Below are 17,135 nucleotides of genomic sequence, written 5' to 3' on the forward strand. Positions count from 1 at the left end.
GTTTTGAGAGATCTAAAACTTTGCTCTTTCTCCCTCCCCTCACTGTACACTCCATCATTTTCTGACTTCTCTGCAACCAAAACAGCCTCCATTAACCCTTGTTTCACTGTACTGTACCCTCCCTTCACCTGTCCCTCCTTCTCTCCCTCTAAAAACCAGAGAAACAGAATTAGGGTAGCATTAGCCTCGAGGCAGCTCTATTTAGATCAGGTATTTTGTAGTTCCTATTTTTTGCAGCAAAATGTCGAGTGCTTTTCCCTGCAGGGACACACAGAGGCCTCTGTGGCTTATCAATGACATGCTCAGTTTATTTCTATGGTTCTGAAAAAAAAACCTCTATCTTGAGACGTGCTGCAAATAAATTTAGGCGAGAAATACTAAAGCATGATATTCACAACAACATAAATGTTAAAATTTTAAATGTTGTATCCTGAATACTTGAATATGTTATACTGTGCTTTCAGCTGTGAAAACCACAGTCACGTTAATGGTCGTAGGCATATGTCTACAGCTGGTACTTCTAAATATATCACATCTAAGATATGAAACTTGATGCTAAAGATAAATTGAGCACAGTCCAGCGCTATCTTACTTTAGTGACCTTGATGCCTGAACTGATGCCTCTAAAACTTTGAAGACAATATTTATAAATTTGAAATGTAAAAAAACATGAAAGGAAATTTAATTAAATATCCCAAGTTATGTTTCTAAAATCTGGAAAGAACTAGGTGACAATTTAGGTGGTACAATTTTATCAATTTAAGCTAATAAGCTAGCAAACTTTGCTAGTATAGCTAGCAGTTAGCAAGCAACTTAGCTAATGTAATTGATCAATCTTCATCAATGTATCTGAATTCATATAGACCATACTCTACTGTATATACAGACACCCAAAACTTATCCACCATGATCAAAGCACTTTGCAACATTTAGTCAGTCACAGTGGAAAAAAACAACAACTTTCTTTTTACAGGCAGAAGCCTCAAGCAGAACCAGATTCGCAAGAACAGCGATCTGCTGCAACTGTGCAGGGCTTGGAAGGTGGGATAGAGGGAATGCAGACCAGTTAACAACGCAACACGGACAACAGTCTTCAATAAAATGACTTCTGGTATATCAAGAGAAAACATTTGAAATGAAATTACCCAAATTTTAGAGCTTAAAATGGTCATCAGTAATGGCACAGTACCTGTGATTTAGGCTAAAACATGTAAGGATACCACCATGGCTCTTTAATATCACACATCAATGCTTCTCTTTTTGTAATGCTTTCATGTTGAACTAGAAGAGATCTGAGAAAATAACCACAGATGATATAAACAGGAATTTAGGGTTTAAATGCTTGAAAGATACTGTGTAGGAATCAAACTCAGGAGTTTGAGGTTACAAAATGGCCTCTCGAGATATAGCTTCAAAATAAATGCTTTTTATTTCAAGTTGCCTACCATAGTTTACAGTCATCCTGCTCCACCTCTAGGACTAGGAATAACAGTATATACAGAAATACATGCACACACAGTGACCGCGATGGCCAAAACAGTGGCCCATCATCTGATCTGGCCAAAGTGTTATTAAAAGCCACTTAGTCTTGCCTGTAAGAGCCATAAGCTACGGAAACTGTGTAGGTTGCCACAGGCTGTAAAAGCCAGCCCTGCAGACATCTGCCTGTAATCTGAACAAAAACAGAAGAGAGACAGGACTACTGTTACCAAGACAGCATCTTTTCTATTCATTCATCATAGCAGCCTGCTTTCACCCATGTCATTGCAACCCTTATTCCTCATTTTCAACATTTTCCAACAAGCACTGTAAGCAACCTTTTTCTTTTCAAGCCAGTGTACTGGAACCAACAACTGCTGCTGCTGCTGCTGCCAGAAAAAGACAGACAGCTGTACATCTAACTCCCCCTGCATATATTTACAAAGTCAGGTTTATTTTCTGTTGCCATATTACATTTATTATCATAACTAGGTTTACAGGCTGACAGCAACAGCGACCCCCAATGTGGCTGCATCTTTTCAAGAAGAAAAACATCCATCTAAGAACTCTCACTTCATCTGTACAAAAATGGCAGGAAAACAGGTCTTTTCAGGGCAGTTTGGTAGCAGCCAAAAGCTGTTTGAACTGAAATGAGCCCAACAGTCAAAATGTCAATCAATATGCCAGCAGTTCTTGACCCCATTCCAGTTGCCATGGCAAGGGTGACGAAGGACAGTGGGTTAGTACAGGTGGAGACTGATTTTTATAGGTTTATGATATAGCTTTTTATCTGTTACAATGAGTTGCCTGAGTGGTCCAAGGCCTGTGGACAACTCCCCAAACCCAGCATATTGCCCAAGAAATATGAAGGCCAACTGGTGACAGCAATGAAGTAATTGGAAGTCTTAATACAGCTACAAGTCCAGCAGGTAAAAGTCTGTTTACCAGACAATTTTACTCCAAACAGTGATTTGTGGTGGGATTGCAAACACAGCCACCCTGCATATGTACACATGAGCATGCGTGAAAGAGGGTGCGTTGAAGCTCACCTCTGTGAGCATTTAACAGAAAACAATCAATTTGCACACTTACCAGAGTGTTTTGTGAAAACAGTAATTTAATAAGAACCATGAGAATATTGCCATGTGGAGAGTGTTGGTGTTTTTATATGTTACATGGTTGCATGTGTGTTTGTGTGGCCATTTAAAAACATCTAAACATTCAGGGTCATACAAAATGATTAACAGTAATGGCAGATCGCGCACGTTTGCATGGTAACAACTTACAACCAGTTATTTCAAACCCAAGCATCCACTGGATGGTAGCAAACAAAGGCAAGACTAAATTTAACAGCAGTCACAGGGGCACCAAATCACTGCTGAACTATCATTTCAAAGGCAATAAGAGACACTGCAATCCGAAAAGGCCATGAACAGCAATAACATTATTGACACTGACAACATGAACTTACAAGAAAAGCCAATTTGCACCAATATTTTTTTATACAAATACAACTATTTGCAGCCATTAATTAACATAATGATTCCATAAGTTTTCATTTTGCATTTCTCCAGCATGAAACTGTTTGCAATGCAAGAGTTACTTCTAGTTATCTGTGTTCACCTGACACTGTTATGTAGAGCCAGTTCCTAAGAAGTCAACAGTCAACATCTGAATCTGCAGCTGAGTCAATATTTGAGTCAGTGTATCATGTTACCAGCCACTTTTGAGTAATGATCAAGTGAAAGAGTGGCAAGAAATGTGGTCAAGTATGTGTTCACAGCAGTAGTTTTCACAATACAGGATTTAAACAACAAAAGCAGACTTTGAAATCAGGTTTGGTCTCAAGCCAAAGTGCCCAGCATTGTGCAAACATTTGGCTGATTTGCTGGAGCTAATTCCCCATGCTGCAAGCTGGTTAGGATCAAGGGTACAGCAGGGGCTGGCTGTGAGTGAAATCACCACTGTGGTTAAAGGCCTCTTGAAATGTGGTTAAATAGCAATCATGTACCTCACCATGAGTCACCATCAGATAATAAGGCTTATGTGCTTGGCTAAGAAGAGCTTTGAACTGTGATTGTGGCATTTCACAGTAGGGATCCTTAAATGGAGTCCCAAGTTCTTTTCACACGGGAGATACAACAGATGAAGGTTCTTGCCGGCTGCCTGAGTGGTTGCTCTGGGATGTTCTCACACAGTATAAAGTCACTAAAAAGGGCAAATGACGTCTCCTTAAAAAAGCCTTTGTGTATCCTAATTAACTTGTCAGGATAGATGCTTCTTTGCATTGTCCCGCTTCCCCACTGTTTATATAATCAAAGTACAGTTGCCAGCAACCAGCTTCTTCTGGTTTTCTATTAGAGGCCCTGCTTAAACTCAAACACCTCTCAATCAGTTTTCACAGCCTTAGATTGCATCTACTTAAGATGAAGAACATCAACCATCCAAAAATAACCCAGTTTCCCAAGTTCTTGGCTCCTGCAACTCACAAGCTAATCCTATTGTGCTGACTGTACAGCAATACAGAGCACGGAAATCAATAAAACCCACAGAAGACTAAAACAGCAGCACAACAGCATCCAAAGCAAAGAGGAATGTAGAGACTGATGAAGATAAAAGAAGTGAATGAAAAGCCAAAGTAGAAAATAGAGACAAGGTAAAATAGCATCGAGAGTGGGATGGGGCAAATGTTGATTTTGTTAAGCCCTCAATAAACAGTCCACCTCGCTGCTCATTGTGACCACCACATCACACACACGCAACCACTTCTCACATCATCAGCAATGACATTTGCAACATCAAACAGATACTTAGAATTGCAATTGATTGAGATTTCAAGGTAGATTGATCAACTCACAAGATCTCATCGTTCTGAAATTCCAGGATGCCGTGTGTGTCCTCAAAGTCCTCTCCACCACCTCGTGCAGTTCCCTCCACTGTCTTGTATGGCACATTGACCAAGCCACGAGCCCCCGACGTTCTCAGCACCTTCACCTCCATGGTGCCAACACTCTCGCTCACATGGCATACAGGCTCCTCAAAGGTAAAGATACCGGCGTGGTCGTCATCAAAGATGGTAACTGTTGCTGAGGCGGGTAAACCGAGACATGCCACTGAGTCCACATGATTAGCTGACTCGCCTTCCTCTAGCTCCTCCCCTTCTGATGACAACACCTTGACATTGGAAAGGTGAATCAGGAAGTTTTCGTCTTCTTCAAAGATGTCATCGTCAATGATCCCCACTCGGATCTCCTTCATTGTCTCACCAGCCTTGAAGACCACCACACCCTCTGTGAATTCGTAGTCCGAGCCTGCGTTAGCTGTGCCGTCTTCCGTGCGATACTCCACAGAAATAGTTTTGCCCACATCGCCGCCACGTCTCACTACATTCACTGCCACAGTGCCACAGTTCTCGAGGCACTGGTAAGAGCCAGGCTCAAAGTAGATCTTGGAGATGGGATCGTTATCACCAACATCAGAGCGAACCTCATGCATGCTAACGGCCTTTCGTGCCTGATCGGCTGCATGTTTCTTTAGGATGTTGCCAGCGCCTGTCATCAGTCGGGTGGCCTGGCATCGATAAAAGGCGCGGCTCTTCTGCTGCTGGCTCAGTACTTGGTAGTTGGCAAGTTCAATAAGTTGTTCCACCTGGTAAGAGAGCACATTGAGGGAAAGTGTAAAACATTTTCTTCAGCATGAATGGTGGATATAGTAGCTATTTGAAAATGTTCCTGGATTTCGACCATCAGCCTGCCATAGCAGTATCTGCCTTTGTGGGAAAGAATGTTTCCTTTGTCAACTTGTGTGCTTCGATGAGAGAACACTGAGTATTTTTGGCTGAATCTCAGACTTTCGTCTCTCTCGTCTGGCTAAATAAGATATAATTGTGTGTCATGTGGATGACTCTAACATTAGAAGTCCTGAAAGAGCAGTGATCTTACAATGAGTCATAATACATCAACATAGAAACAGCAGTGACATTTCTGTCAACAGTGTCTGTGATTGTGTTCCATTGGGGACAGTATATCCAATTGTTTGAGTTTTTGTGAGGTCTTACACAGCAGAACAAAGTTCAAATAAAACATTAACAGCTTGGTTATTTCAGAGGCAAAACAATCATGTTTGAATTGGACCAGTCAAAAGGGACATGGCAACAAGCATCAATAGCCTTAAGAAATTAATTCATGAGTTAATCCAAAGCTTTTTTTTTCACTATTCTGCCTTTCATACCCTTCCTGACCCCTCTAATTTTCCTCTCCTTTCAGCAAATTATTGAAGGTGAATTACTTTTTTCCCAGGTTGTAGAATGAACTAAGGGATTTGGAGTCTTCATGGCTTAAATTTAAAAAAATATTTGACTTTTGGATATACTTCTATTCCAAAAGACTGCTTTGGATATACCATGTTGCTGCATTCATTTGAATTAACAATAACAAAACAAACATAGTGATGATCTCAATCTTTTTATGGAGAAGTGAATACACAAGTACTTAACTGACAATGTAAGTAGCTAGGCTATGCTTGCTTCTAGTATTTGCGTTATGCTAATCTCCCTGTACACAAAGTTCAAACTAAGCTTATTTCAAACCCAAAGTTTTAATCTGGGTGATTTTCTGTGAAGTAAACGCCTACTGAGTCACTCATTTCTAAAAAGTGAGTTAAACAGTGGAGATAAAGCCTCACAACTGGAAGTCTTTGATATTAGAAGCTGGGTTTCAAGTTCACTTAAGTCCTGCAGAAAGAGAAGGCCCAAGCCCAGTTATTGCTTTAAGCACCAACAGTGAAAATGAAACTGAGAACTTCAGGATTGCTTCAAGGGGGGGGGTACGAAAACTTTACCTACAACCTTTTTTTTTAAGTAAAATGTAGAGTTCAAGTCTTCCTAGAGAGGGACATATTGTGTATTGAAATAAATGACGGATTAGTAGCAGTTCCTCTCCTTCACTATTAGGTCAGCCTGCAAAATGGTGCCAACAGAATCTATTTCAGGATGAAAAACCAAAATGAGAAAGTCGTACTGAAGTAGTCCAATTTTAGAGCTCTGAGATCCAGTTCTTATCAGCTACAGATGTGCTGCTCTACAACTTACAATGTAGTATCCCTCTCTACAGTAGGACATTCAATAAGACATGTAAGTGCAATGTCACAGCCGTTGATGTCACTGAGTACCAGTAAGCCAGAAAGGCCCTGCTTGTTTTTGACAGCAGGTTAATCAACCTCACTGCTGATCCATTTTGAGATTAGGGCATGGACCACATAACCTGTTTTAGAAGGCTGTCATGCATGTAAGGACAAATGCCATTTGAGCAGCTCGTCTTGATTCTTTTAGCTTTCATTGAGCTATAAAGTGTTGAATATCCTAAAATAGTAACAACAATGAAACAAGCGTTCATTAGACTGAACCTTGTCCCACTGATTGCTTTAAGATACTGTCATGCAAGGGTGTTCACTCTAGTGGATAAACAAAACATGCCACACACAAGCAGCAATGCAGGTGATAGAGGACTCATAACATATTTTCATTTGCACCTTTACCACACTGTCAATCTGCCTGAGTGCACATATGTAATATCTTACTGCACTGTTTATATAAATGCAGAGGGAGGAACTGTAAGACTCTGTTTTCACATCAAAGCAGTTAAACAAACAGAATATGAATTATGAGGGTAGAAATAGCAGTATCTGTGTTTATTTTGTAATTTACATAATCATTTAATGGAGTTCCATTTCCTTTGCATGTTTCTCTTTTAGTAATAGCATTATCAGAGTATTGTGAGAGGTTGTGATGAGACTTCGATTGCATTCATCACCATAATCACTGTCATAATGGAAGCAAATAGAAAGTGCGTCATCTGCAGCTGCTTATTTTGTCTGTTCACTTCCTTTACAAGAAAACAACACTTAGGGGAAGAAATAAACCCTGGCAGGAGGAGCAGTGACATTTCGTATTGTCTCTCAGTTAGTTTTCTTGCTCCCTTGGTGACATCCCTTTGACTCACCTCCTTGTCAGGATGTTTCTGTTTCAGCTCCTTCAGGATCTTGGCCATGTCTCTGCGTGTCTCCTCCTCATCCAGATCCTTCTCATCCAGATCCAAACCCAGTGGACCATCCAGGAAGTCAACACCATGAGAGTTCAGCATCTTCCCATCCATTTCAATGTCCACCTTTTAACAAAGAAGAAGGCAATTAAGTCATCAGTACTGTTGATTGGAGGGTTTGAAACAGGATTTGAAATCTCAAGATTAATGTAAAAAGAATCCAGAAGGCAGAATGTACAGACTGTGTGATGTTACTGTAAGTTCAGTCCTAAATTAAAGGTGCAATCCTGTTTTTTTGGGGGGGTAAATCAATCAGCAGTTAATTTTAACTGGTTGTATCCGACTATACATGTTTTTAGCCACCTGTGTCCTACAGCGAATAGGGGGTTAGCGTGTTGCTAATTGAAAAATGTTTCCTTTGACTACACTCAAATTGATTCAATATTTTGGGGATTTTTAACAAGATGGCAATTAAAAACTTTTATGTCATTGGAGACATTGTTGGCTTTTCAAAGTGTTATTCCTAATTCAAAAGAAAGTGGCCTTCTTAAGCAGGTCTAATAATAGTACTGGTTCCAAATAATCTCAAATAAGTGAGAGAAATAATGACACAGGCAATTTTTCAATTTGGCAAAGAGACACTGACTCTTAATTTAATGAGTGGTGAATGAATGTGCCCAGCACCATGATATTGACATCGCTATTAGATATGCGTAGCGCACTGCAACTCCTCACAGAGCATCAGATAGCAGTCAAAAGAGGAAATTAAAATGAGTTAGTACTGGAAAAGTATTTGTGTGTGAATTTGCAGTAACATGCAAACGTGATCATGGCGTGAATTTACCTTGGCAGAATCCCATTCATTAATACAGATAATTGTTCCAGATACACCACTCATTAATTCACTGCCACCTACATAGAGTGCCTTATCTGTTCCTATGTTTTTTTTTCCACCACGTTTGTATGAAGACAGATTAATTAATTTTTCCTGGTTGATTGGCTGTTCTCTAACTGATAAGCACAGCACCCAGCATGAACCTTATAATTTGAGAGGAATTAACTTAATGATTTTAGCTTCTGAAATGCTTTTGAGTATATTCTGCACTTGGGTTCCAGTAAAATCACTACTGTCATTAACATAGCATTTTTCTTATTGACAAGCATTAACTCTTATAAGATAAGATTGAATTAAGTTTTAATCATAAAAGTACTTGAAATATTGTTTTCAGAAAGAGTTTTGAAGACTGTGGAAGTCTGTACATCAATACTGGTGGTTGAAGTAGTAGATGCACTGATGATAGCACTTAGTAATAACAGGATGACAGCTGCTCTTTCCATGAGGAAAATACTTTCATTTTGTGTACATTTTGGTGACCCCTGTGGAGTAAGCGGTATGTCTTATCAAAGCAGCAACTTCCAGTGTTAAAGAATGGAGCAAACGTGGAAGTGCTGAAAACTGTAGTTCCTGGAGTGTCCACTTGAGGCTGTCTCATAAAGCACGTGGAAGCTCCATTAACACCTACATATGTTAAAAAGCAATTTTTTACAGTGGAAAAGAACATGTTTACCACCTTGTTCAAGAAACAGTATTTTTTATAGCCCAATTCTTTGTTGATGAACACTGTACCAGGCGGGACTTGTGTTATAATTAATTCGTTTGGAACTTAAGGCCACAAGTTTTGCATAATTGGGCATTATTAGGGGTGTGGCTTATTTAGAGTGTGTGATTGTACTTATAGTATTGCACTGAATGGTTGCTGAAGTATGGCTCAAGTTTAACATAATGTCTCTAATAATATATCTATGTATAAAACCAAGTGAGGTGCTTGAAAATAGAATTTTCAGTCTTGAAAATTTATCTGGACATCCATGGGTTATATAAGTATGAAGGCCTTAGGGCTGAAATGCTCTGAGGCAATAGTCTATGGGTTATGGGATTGGGTTAAATTCTCTGTTATCTTATTTCATAGCACAGGCCATCATTCTAATTTTTGGAACACAACAGTCAACGTTACCATCAGAGTGCGTTCTTTCTGCAAATTACATTTGTAAAACCAGGAGATTTGATTAAATTTCTGCCCCGTCTATCCTTATTTTAAGATGATGCTGCATTCCTAGATCTCAGCAAATTACTTGAATTCAATCTTATTGTTGCCACGCAAATGCAAAAAATACATTCCAATAAACCAGAGGCTTTCTAGATTTAAAAAGTCTCTGAAGTCCATCAGCATGCAAGAAGCTTTCATCATGGTGTGGATAATTAATCCAATTACTACTCTAGCAGCTGAGGGAAGCTGTGGTGCATCAGTAGAAAGGGAGATACCGACCTGAAACTGTAGTGTTAATTGTAGTGGTGGTAGTGTAAGAGCTTCTTTCTCTTAGCTTACCTTGGAAGGTAGGGGACGGTCTCCCTCGGTCTCAATGATCATGCCACGCTGTTTGCCAGTGCGGTAGCGTTTGTACACATACTTGTAGAACAGCAGACGGCGGTCTGCAACCCATGCAAACAACACACAGATGGGGAAGAAGAAGAATGTGAGCAGCGCCTCCCACAACTGCACCACGCCAGGTGAGATAACACACAAGATCAGATAGAGCCAGATGTAAGCAAAGATGCTCCAGGTTCCCGTGACGAAGAAGACGCGAAGATGTTTAACCTTCCTCGTTTCGCCATCAGGTACGACGTAGACACAGAGGCCAATGATGACAAACATGTTGAACGCAGCAGAGCCAACAATGGTAGAAGGGCCAAGTGCTCCAGCATTGAACCCATGACCTATAACTTCTATGACAGACAGCAGGATCTCTGGAGCTGAAGAGCCCAAAGCCATGAGGGTGAGATTAGAGACGGTCTCGTTCCAGATCCGGACAGTGGTGGTGGTGGTTTCCCCATTGGGTTTCTTGATGGTAATCTCCTTTTCCTGTGACGTGATGACCTCTATGGATGCCATGAAACGATCAGCAATGATTGACACACCCAGGAACATGTAAACCAGAGCCACAAAGTAAACTGTTGCCCTGGCTACCTTGTCACCAAATGAAGGGTTTTGGGGCTCCCAAATGGGTAAGAGCACCCCCTTTGCGCATGGCTCTGCCTTGCTGCATTCAGATTTATTTGTGGACACCGCCGAGACCGAGCCACCTAAGTTATGCTCAGGGGGAGCGCCAGCCAGAGAGGGATGGAGCTTGAGGAGGAGAAAAACTGTGACTACTGCCAGCCTTAGGCCAGGTGACAGAAGTGATGAGCGATCCCAGAGGCCCATATTGACGTCCGGACCAGAACTTTAGGTTGACGATTAATCAGGTTTTTGAACCTTAGGAGAGAAAAGAGAAGAGAAAGATATTCTGATTAGACAGTTGTTGATCAAATGAGGGGTATTCTCTTTTTTCCAAAGCATAGCATGGATACCTTCATTTAACTTCAGATTTTTTAGGACATCATGGTAGGAGAAGCGGTGAGAATAACACATCTAATAAACATATCTGTTCAACTTCCAGCAAACAGTGATGGAGTGCAAGGCCAAATCTGCGTTTGTCAGGATAAACAGAGCTGGCACTCCAATGTCACCCCTGCAGATTTACGAGTGTGGCTCCTGGCTAAACAACACTCGACAGTTTTATAAGAATTAATAGATAATTCCATAGCCCATGGAATGAAGGACCTCAAAAGCCCCACACCACAAAAATACAAACATGTTTTAGGTAAGGTGTTTGCATAGCTCTACAGGGTCAGCAAGTTCAAATAACCACACCAAAGACAAACTCTAGCTCCTGAACTCAGCAGAACAGATGTCCAAGGTGATTATTGTGAAGCCTCCACAACCCCATTCCTGCAGCAGAGACACCCTGCTGTTCCTCATGTAATCCAGCCAGGGAGTGGATGTCGCTGATAACAGTGTGGACAATGTTTGTCTCCAATGCTGGCTTGTAAATTGGTGAACAGCTGTATCATTCAAATAAAGTTTTGTGATCCAAACTGTATCGCTAAAACTGACAGGTCACCAGAAAAATTAGCCACAGAAGTAAAGATATGAAAAGAAACACTAATAAACTGAAATAAGAACAACTCCTTGAAAGTATCTGTATCTGTACATTGAAGAAGATTTGCCTTAAATAGGCCAGTCTCTAAGAGACCACAAAATCCCAACACTGACACCTAAAAATCATCACATTTTCATATGACTGCTTCCACTGAAACATTAACTGAGGCAAAATTGTTGCAGGAAAAAAAATCAATTAGTTAAGGAACGATTTGAAGGAGGAAACATGTCCCTATAGCCCAACACATACTTAGTGCAGTTACCGCATATAACAAGATAATTGCACATTGTTGGGTCATTTTCCATTGGGAGAACAATACATCAGTACAGGCTTTATAATGCAATGAGAAAAGCCTGCATAGAGCATACATGTTTTATTTAAAACACCATGCTTCATGTATGAAGGTTCTGTATTCAAGCCAGTAAAAATTATGATTAAAAGATTGAATTAATAAAGCTCATTTCTTAGCACAATTAAACAGTATCCTTCTCTACACACATGACAACAAGCAGATTTGTTAATCGAAATATTTCCTCTATGTTATGACAGAAAATGTGATGTGAACTTCTTAAAAAAATATGTTACTAGACATAAATTCTATGTTACTGGGTTGATATGTTGATTTACTTTGGACAAGACATGGAGCCAATGGCAGCATTGGGGCCACTGGGGATCAGTATAACTGGGAAATCTGACCAAACAATATGTAGATTACTGGTTACCTACTGGAATTCAATCAATTTGAAAATATACAGGGATCCATTGTGTTAAGTTGGTCTTAAATATACAAAAGAAAGCAAATGGAAAGGGATGTGGGTGATTTAATGTTTAAGCAGAACATTAAACACACATCTTCCCATGAGGTTTCAGAGGATAAAAGGAAAAAGAAAAATACTACTTTCAGCAGGGCCACACTTACAGAATAACAGAGCATCCAGGTGGATTTTCAATATGTGTGCCCCTGTATTCTCTCTGGAGCTGATACGCCTACAAGCAATGAAGTGAATGGTGGAGTGCTGTTGTTTTTTTGTGCTACCTGGTACAGTATATTTGGTGCTGTGTTGAAGAGTTGGAACTAGAACAACATTTTTAACCCCTTTAGACATAATGGATTATTGCTGACATTGAAATACAAGTGAGAAAACAACTATATGTATCTCATAAACTCTATTACATCAAATGTTTTATGCTCAGTGGTTGGTGTAAAGCCAAGTAAAGCCAGCTTCCTCCTGTTTTTTCAGACTTTTGATAAAACACTTTCTTTTCTCTCATTTTACGACAAGTGAAACACAGCCCCTCTTTATGTTATACAGTGGATGTGTAGTGAAACCACAGTGGCCAGGACCTAGTTTGCTTCTGTCATATCCTTAAGTAGGCCAGTTAAAGTTAGCATCCCTTGGTAAGAAAAGAAAAGAAAAGAAAAGAAAGGGGAGAAACTTAACCAGTCAGAGGAGGTTATGGTGATGGCACTGCCAAACTGTGATCATCCAGCACGATACCAAGGGCGGCCAGTGACCCTTTGGCCTCATACTGATAAAATCCAAGCATTATATCAGCCTAACTAATGAAATAACAAGGGACAGCCCTAAATACTGCCAGTAACATTAGTAAGTGCAGTGGGTGGTGATTTGGACTTTTAAGACATTTGTTTTAATACATAGTTGGTTATAAATACTCTCCCTGTGAAACTCCCTACAAAAAGTACAAATAAGGGGTGCCAGTTTGTCTCAACACTAAAATGGCACGCCCCATGCACTGATACGATAGCCCTAGAAACAGACAACCCAGGCACGATTCCAACACGCTGTCCTATGCCTCGCCATTCCTCACTGTCTTCACCATCTCCTACCACTGTCCTATCCATAAGGTCATAAAAGCCAAAACCTAAATTGAAAACAGTACTGATTTAAACTTCTTCTTACTTGGCTGCCTACATTTTTTCAAAACTATGCCGCACTACATCACTTCATGCCATGTCCTGCCACGCCACGGGACTAATCTGAGAATACTGAGAACTGTCAAGCTTGAACTATGTAAAATTTTCCATACTTTTTTTTTTTTTACTAACATTAGGTTCATTTCAGCAAACACAGTCATGACATTTTATCGAACAACAAAGCTGTTTTGATTCATTCAGAGGGGAACATAAAATTGTTGCAGCATGGAACATTGTACGACAGTTAATGGCAATCTGTCCAAGGCATTACATCTCTGATTCAGAAGGTCGATGTTATTGTCATAACAGAGGGAATCCCATGTGTTCATCACAGGTCACAAATTCAACCAAATGAAAGGCTTATCCTCTGGGGACAACAAATGTCTATGCAAAAGTTCTATTCATTCAATCTTTCTTTTTTTTTCAAATACAGACATCAACATCAATGTTTCGCATTTCAGTTGTACAAGCACTGCAGAGTGACATCATCTGTGTCTGTCTGGCCAAGATGAATGATTTCATCCACACATCTGTGTAGAAACTTAACCAGAATCAATCCCTTACAAAACCTGTAATGAAAACACGGCTGCACACACACAAGTAGAAATCTTTTAATCAAGACCAGTAACAAGGACCGAGACCTGACACAAAGATAATCTCAGAACTCTCCTCACACAACCTTCTTCCACATTCCTGCATGCCAACATCCATTTCCCGATAATTAACTGTTCAAACTCTTACATGCAGACACAGCACAATCTACCCGACATCAATAGTAACATCAGTGCTTTCCTGCTTTTTTCCAACCACAATACTCATTATAGATGAAGCTGTAAGCCCCCTTACAATATGAATCATAGCCTCTCTCACACTACATGTGGCGAGGCTCTGTGCACTAGGGCCCTGAAGCAAAATGAACAACCCAGAATCCATTTTCACAGGGGATGTAATCGATGGATGTGTGAATGATCACTCAAGATGTTGTACATACTGTAGTAGCTATGTGTGAGAACCGTGTCTAATATTTTTGATGGCTACTTGCTGCTTAAATCAGCTTCAGTGTAGTGGGTAATCAGCCCACATAGTGTCAATTTAAATATTTGGGTTAAATAAACCAAGTGATGAGCGCACAAGTCCCACTGGTGTGTTTTGTGTGTTGCTGTAATGTAAGAGCTCCTTGCTAGGGTGGTAAGAAAATCACTCAAAACAAAATGACACATCTTCTTAATTAAACTTCCATTCAGTAAACTCATAACCAAATGTTTCCTCTCCTGGCTAATGGGATCCAGCTGCTCTCTGCCTTCTACGGCCTTCTTGTGTGGTCACATAAGGCTTTGTGTGGCATTTCCAAGCGATCAATAATTCAGTGAGCTTTGGGATTTGGTTGTTTTCACTTAAGGATGTCATTTTTCCAGGAGGCTGATGGCTAAAGAGAGTGCTCTCTGTGCCAGCTGTTCTCAGCAAAAGAGTGTTTTCTATGGCTTCCCTACAACAGTGAATGAGGCCTAAGGAAAAAGGGAACACTGAGAGCATAAAATATAATATTTCAAAGTAAAGAATAGGTCAGGATCAATACAAATGCATGTAGGTAATTGTATACAAACACTTTAATTGTATAACCACAATGGTAATGATGACAAATAACCTTTAAATTAACTTTATAGGTAATAAAAATGTAAAAATTAAGCCAGCCTCTAATTGTCAATACCTGTCTGAGGCCCAACTCTGCTCACAACGTCACACCCCAACATCTTTATCTCAAATGGAGAACTATTAAAAGAAGACAGCCCCTTAAAGAGGCGTTAAACCAGTTGGAGACTAATAGGCTCACCACAGGTGGAAAAAGTGTGAAGTTCAAAACCAAGACGATTCCACCTAAAGTCGAGGCTTCAAATCCGCAGTTGACAAACAAATGAGTGTCACAGTGGCTGCCCCTCTCTTTTTAAACACAGTCTGCACTAATGCTTAGCAGCCAATTATTCAGAAAAATTCAATGAGAACTTACAACCTTTGTCTGTCAGTATCCCCTATTTTCCTACCTTACTATGTAATTAAATGATAATCAAAAGGTTGTTCAATTGCAGCTGTGACAATGTGACATGCCTCGTCATTAAATGTGAAAGAGAATGAATTAATGGACTCAGAAAACAATGTCATGGAAGCTGTCACAACCACCACACAAACAAAATGAGGCTGCATGGCCCTACTTGAGGTTACCTGAGCAGAGGATGCAAAGGAGGTGTTTTTCTTTTTATGTCATTAGCTGGACTGGGAATTAAAACCAATCTTCCTCTCTTACTTGTTGGAATATGCAGTATGTCAAATCATGCTTTAGTGGCTGTTAAAATTATACATGATTAACATGAACACCACACTCATTTATATACCAACACTCTGTGCTCTACTTTCTCTTCTTTGCTCTATTTCTTCCCAGGGCTTGCTTGAAATTCATTGTCACGAACACAAATCCTTGATAAACCTTGTTTAAACAATCATGATTGCTTTACGCTTTATCGAGAGATTACACTTCAGATGACTTCAGACAATTACCTGTTCTGTTTATAGCTCCTTTGTTTTGTACAACGGTAAAATATGTCCTGAAGGGAGTGACTGCAGTGGTTCTCTCTCTCTCTCTGTCTGTCTGTCTGTCTGTCAGAATCATTACGGGGTATTTGATACAACTGATACCCAAGCTGGTATCAGTACCAAAGTCAAAGGTGTATGTTGATGTGCCTGCTGTTAACACTGGAGAGGCTTAGTAGCTTAACAGTGGCTGCTATTTTGGATTTGGTAATTGAAATATCAGGTTTCAGAATACCCCGCCATGATTTTCCCTGGTGTTATGACCTCAAAAACTTGGCTTAATTTCAAGAGGAACACAAGATAAGACATGGCAAATCTGCTTCACACACACACACACACACACACACACACACACACACACACACACACACACGCTAGACCACTTTACCCTCCTTCCCAGAGGCTACAGCAAAAGCGCAACACAGAAAGTTAAGAAAATCAAAACCATGTGGTCCATGAAGGCAAGCTGTTCCCTCTGCCCTAATACTGTCATCCCTCAGGGGCCTCTGAAGGCAGCACCCAAAGGTGCCAAGAAGGCAGCTGGTTAGACCAACAGGCTGAAAAAAAGAACAAGGAAGACGGTGAAGCTGAATCAGCCATAAGCTCAGTTATGAATAAAGAAATAACAGCTATAAGATATAAGTCATGCCGATGCTAACCATGGCCTGAAAACAAGCCCTTGTGCTGCAGGATAGCACAATGGAAAGGCTTCAGCTCGCCCAACTGGGGAGCAGCTTCGAGATGCATTTTCCTCACCACAGGACAGGAGGTGATGATAAATAATTCAAAACGGGGGGTGAAAGAGAGACAAAGGCATCTGAAAAAATAAATAGGCAAAGGAGATGGAGGGATATAAGGAAAAAGCATAAAATGTCAAGAGTTAAAGAGAATAAGAGATAGAGACAAAAACAGGGGGAAAGGAAAAGGGAGAAGAAGACAGGGAAGAGAGGTCACCTTAGGCACTCTCACTTTCCCCAGTGGGATACACTCTGCTACGGGTTTTATGTGTGTGAGACAGATCAAATATTCACTTACACACATACAAACCAGCCCCAGCA

General features: G+C 40.3%; 1 protein-coding gene across 1 annotated transcript in view; it reads right to left on the reverse strand.

Moving 5' to 3' along the window:
• Positions 1 to 17,135, reverse strand: part of LOC117811836 (sodium/calcium exchanger 1-like) — a 355,950-nt gene that overhangs the window by 122,844 nt on the left and 215,971 nt on the right. The window contains exons 6-8 of the mRNA XM_034682311.1: positions 9,905 to 10,831; positions 7,479 to 7,643; positions 4,337 to 5,127 (exon numbers count right to left, since the gene is read on the reverse strand). Coding sequence (XP_034538202.1) covers positions 4,337 to 5,127; positions 7,479 to 7,643; positions 9,905 to 10,780 — 1,832 coding nt within the window. The 5' untranslated portion in view covers positions 10,781 to 10,831. The remainder of the gene's footprint in view (positions 1 to 4,336; positions 5,128 to 7,478; positions 7,644 to 9,904; positions 10,832 to 17,135) is intronic.

This window comes from Notolabrus celidotus, chromosome 4 (assembly GCF_009762535.1).
Source record: "Notolabrus celidotus isolate fNotCel1 chromosome 4, fNotCel1.pri, whole genome shotgun sequence".
Lineage (NCBI taxonomy): Eukaryota > Metazoa > Chordata > Actinopteri > Labriformes > Labridae > Notolabrus > Notolabrus celidotus.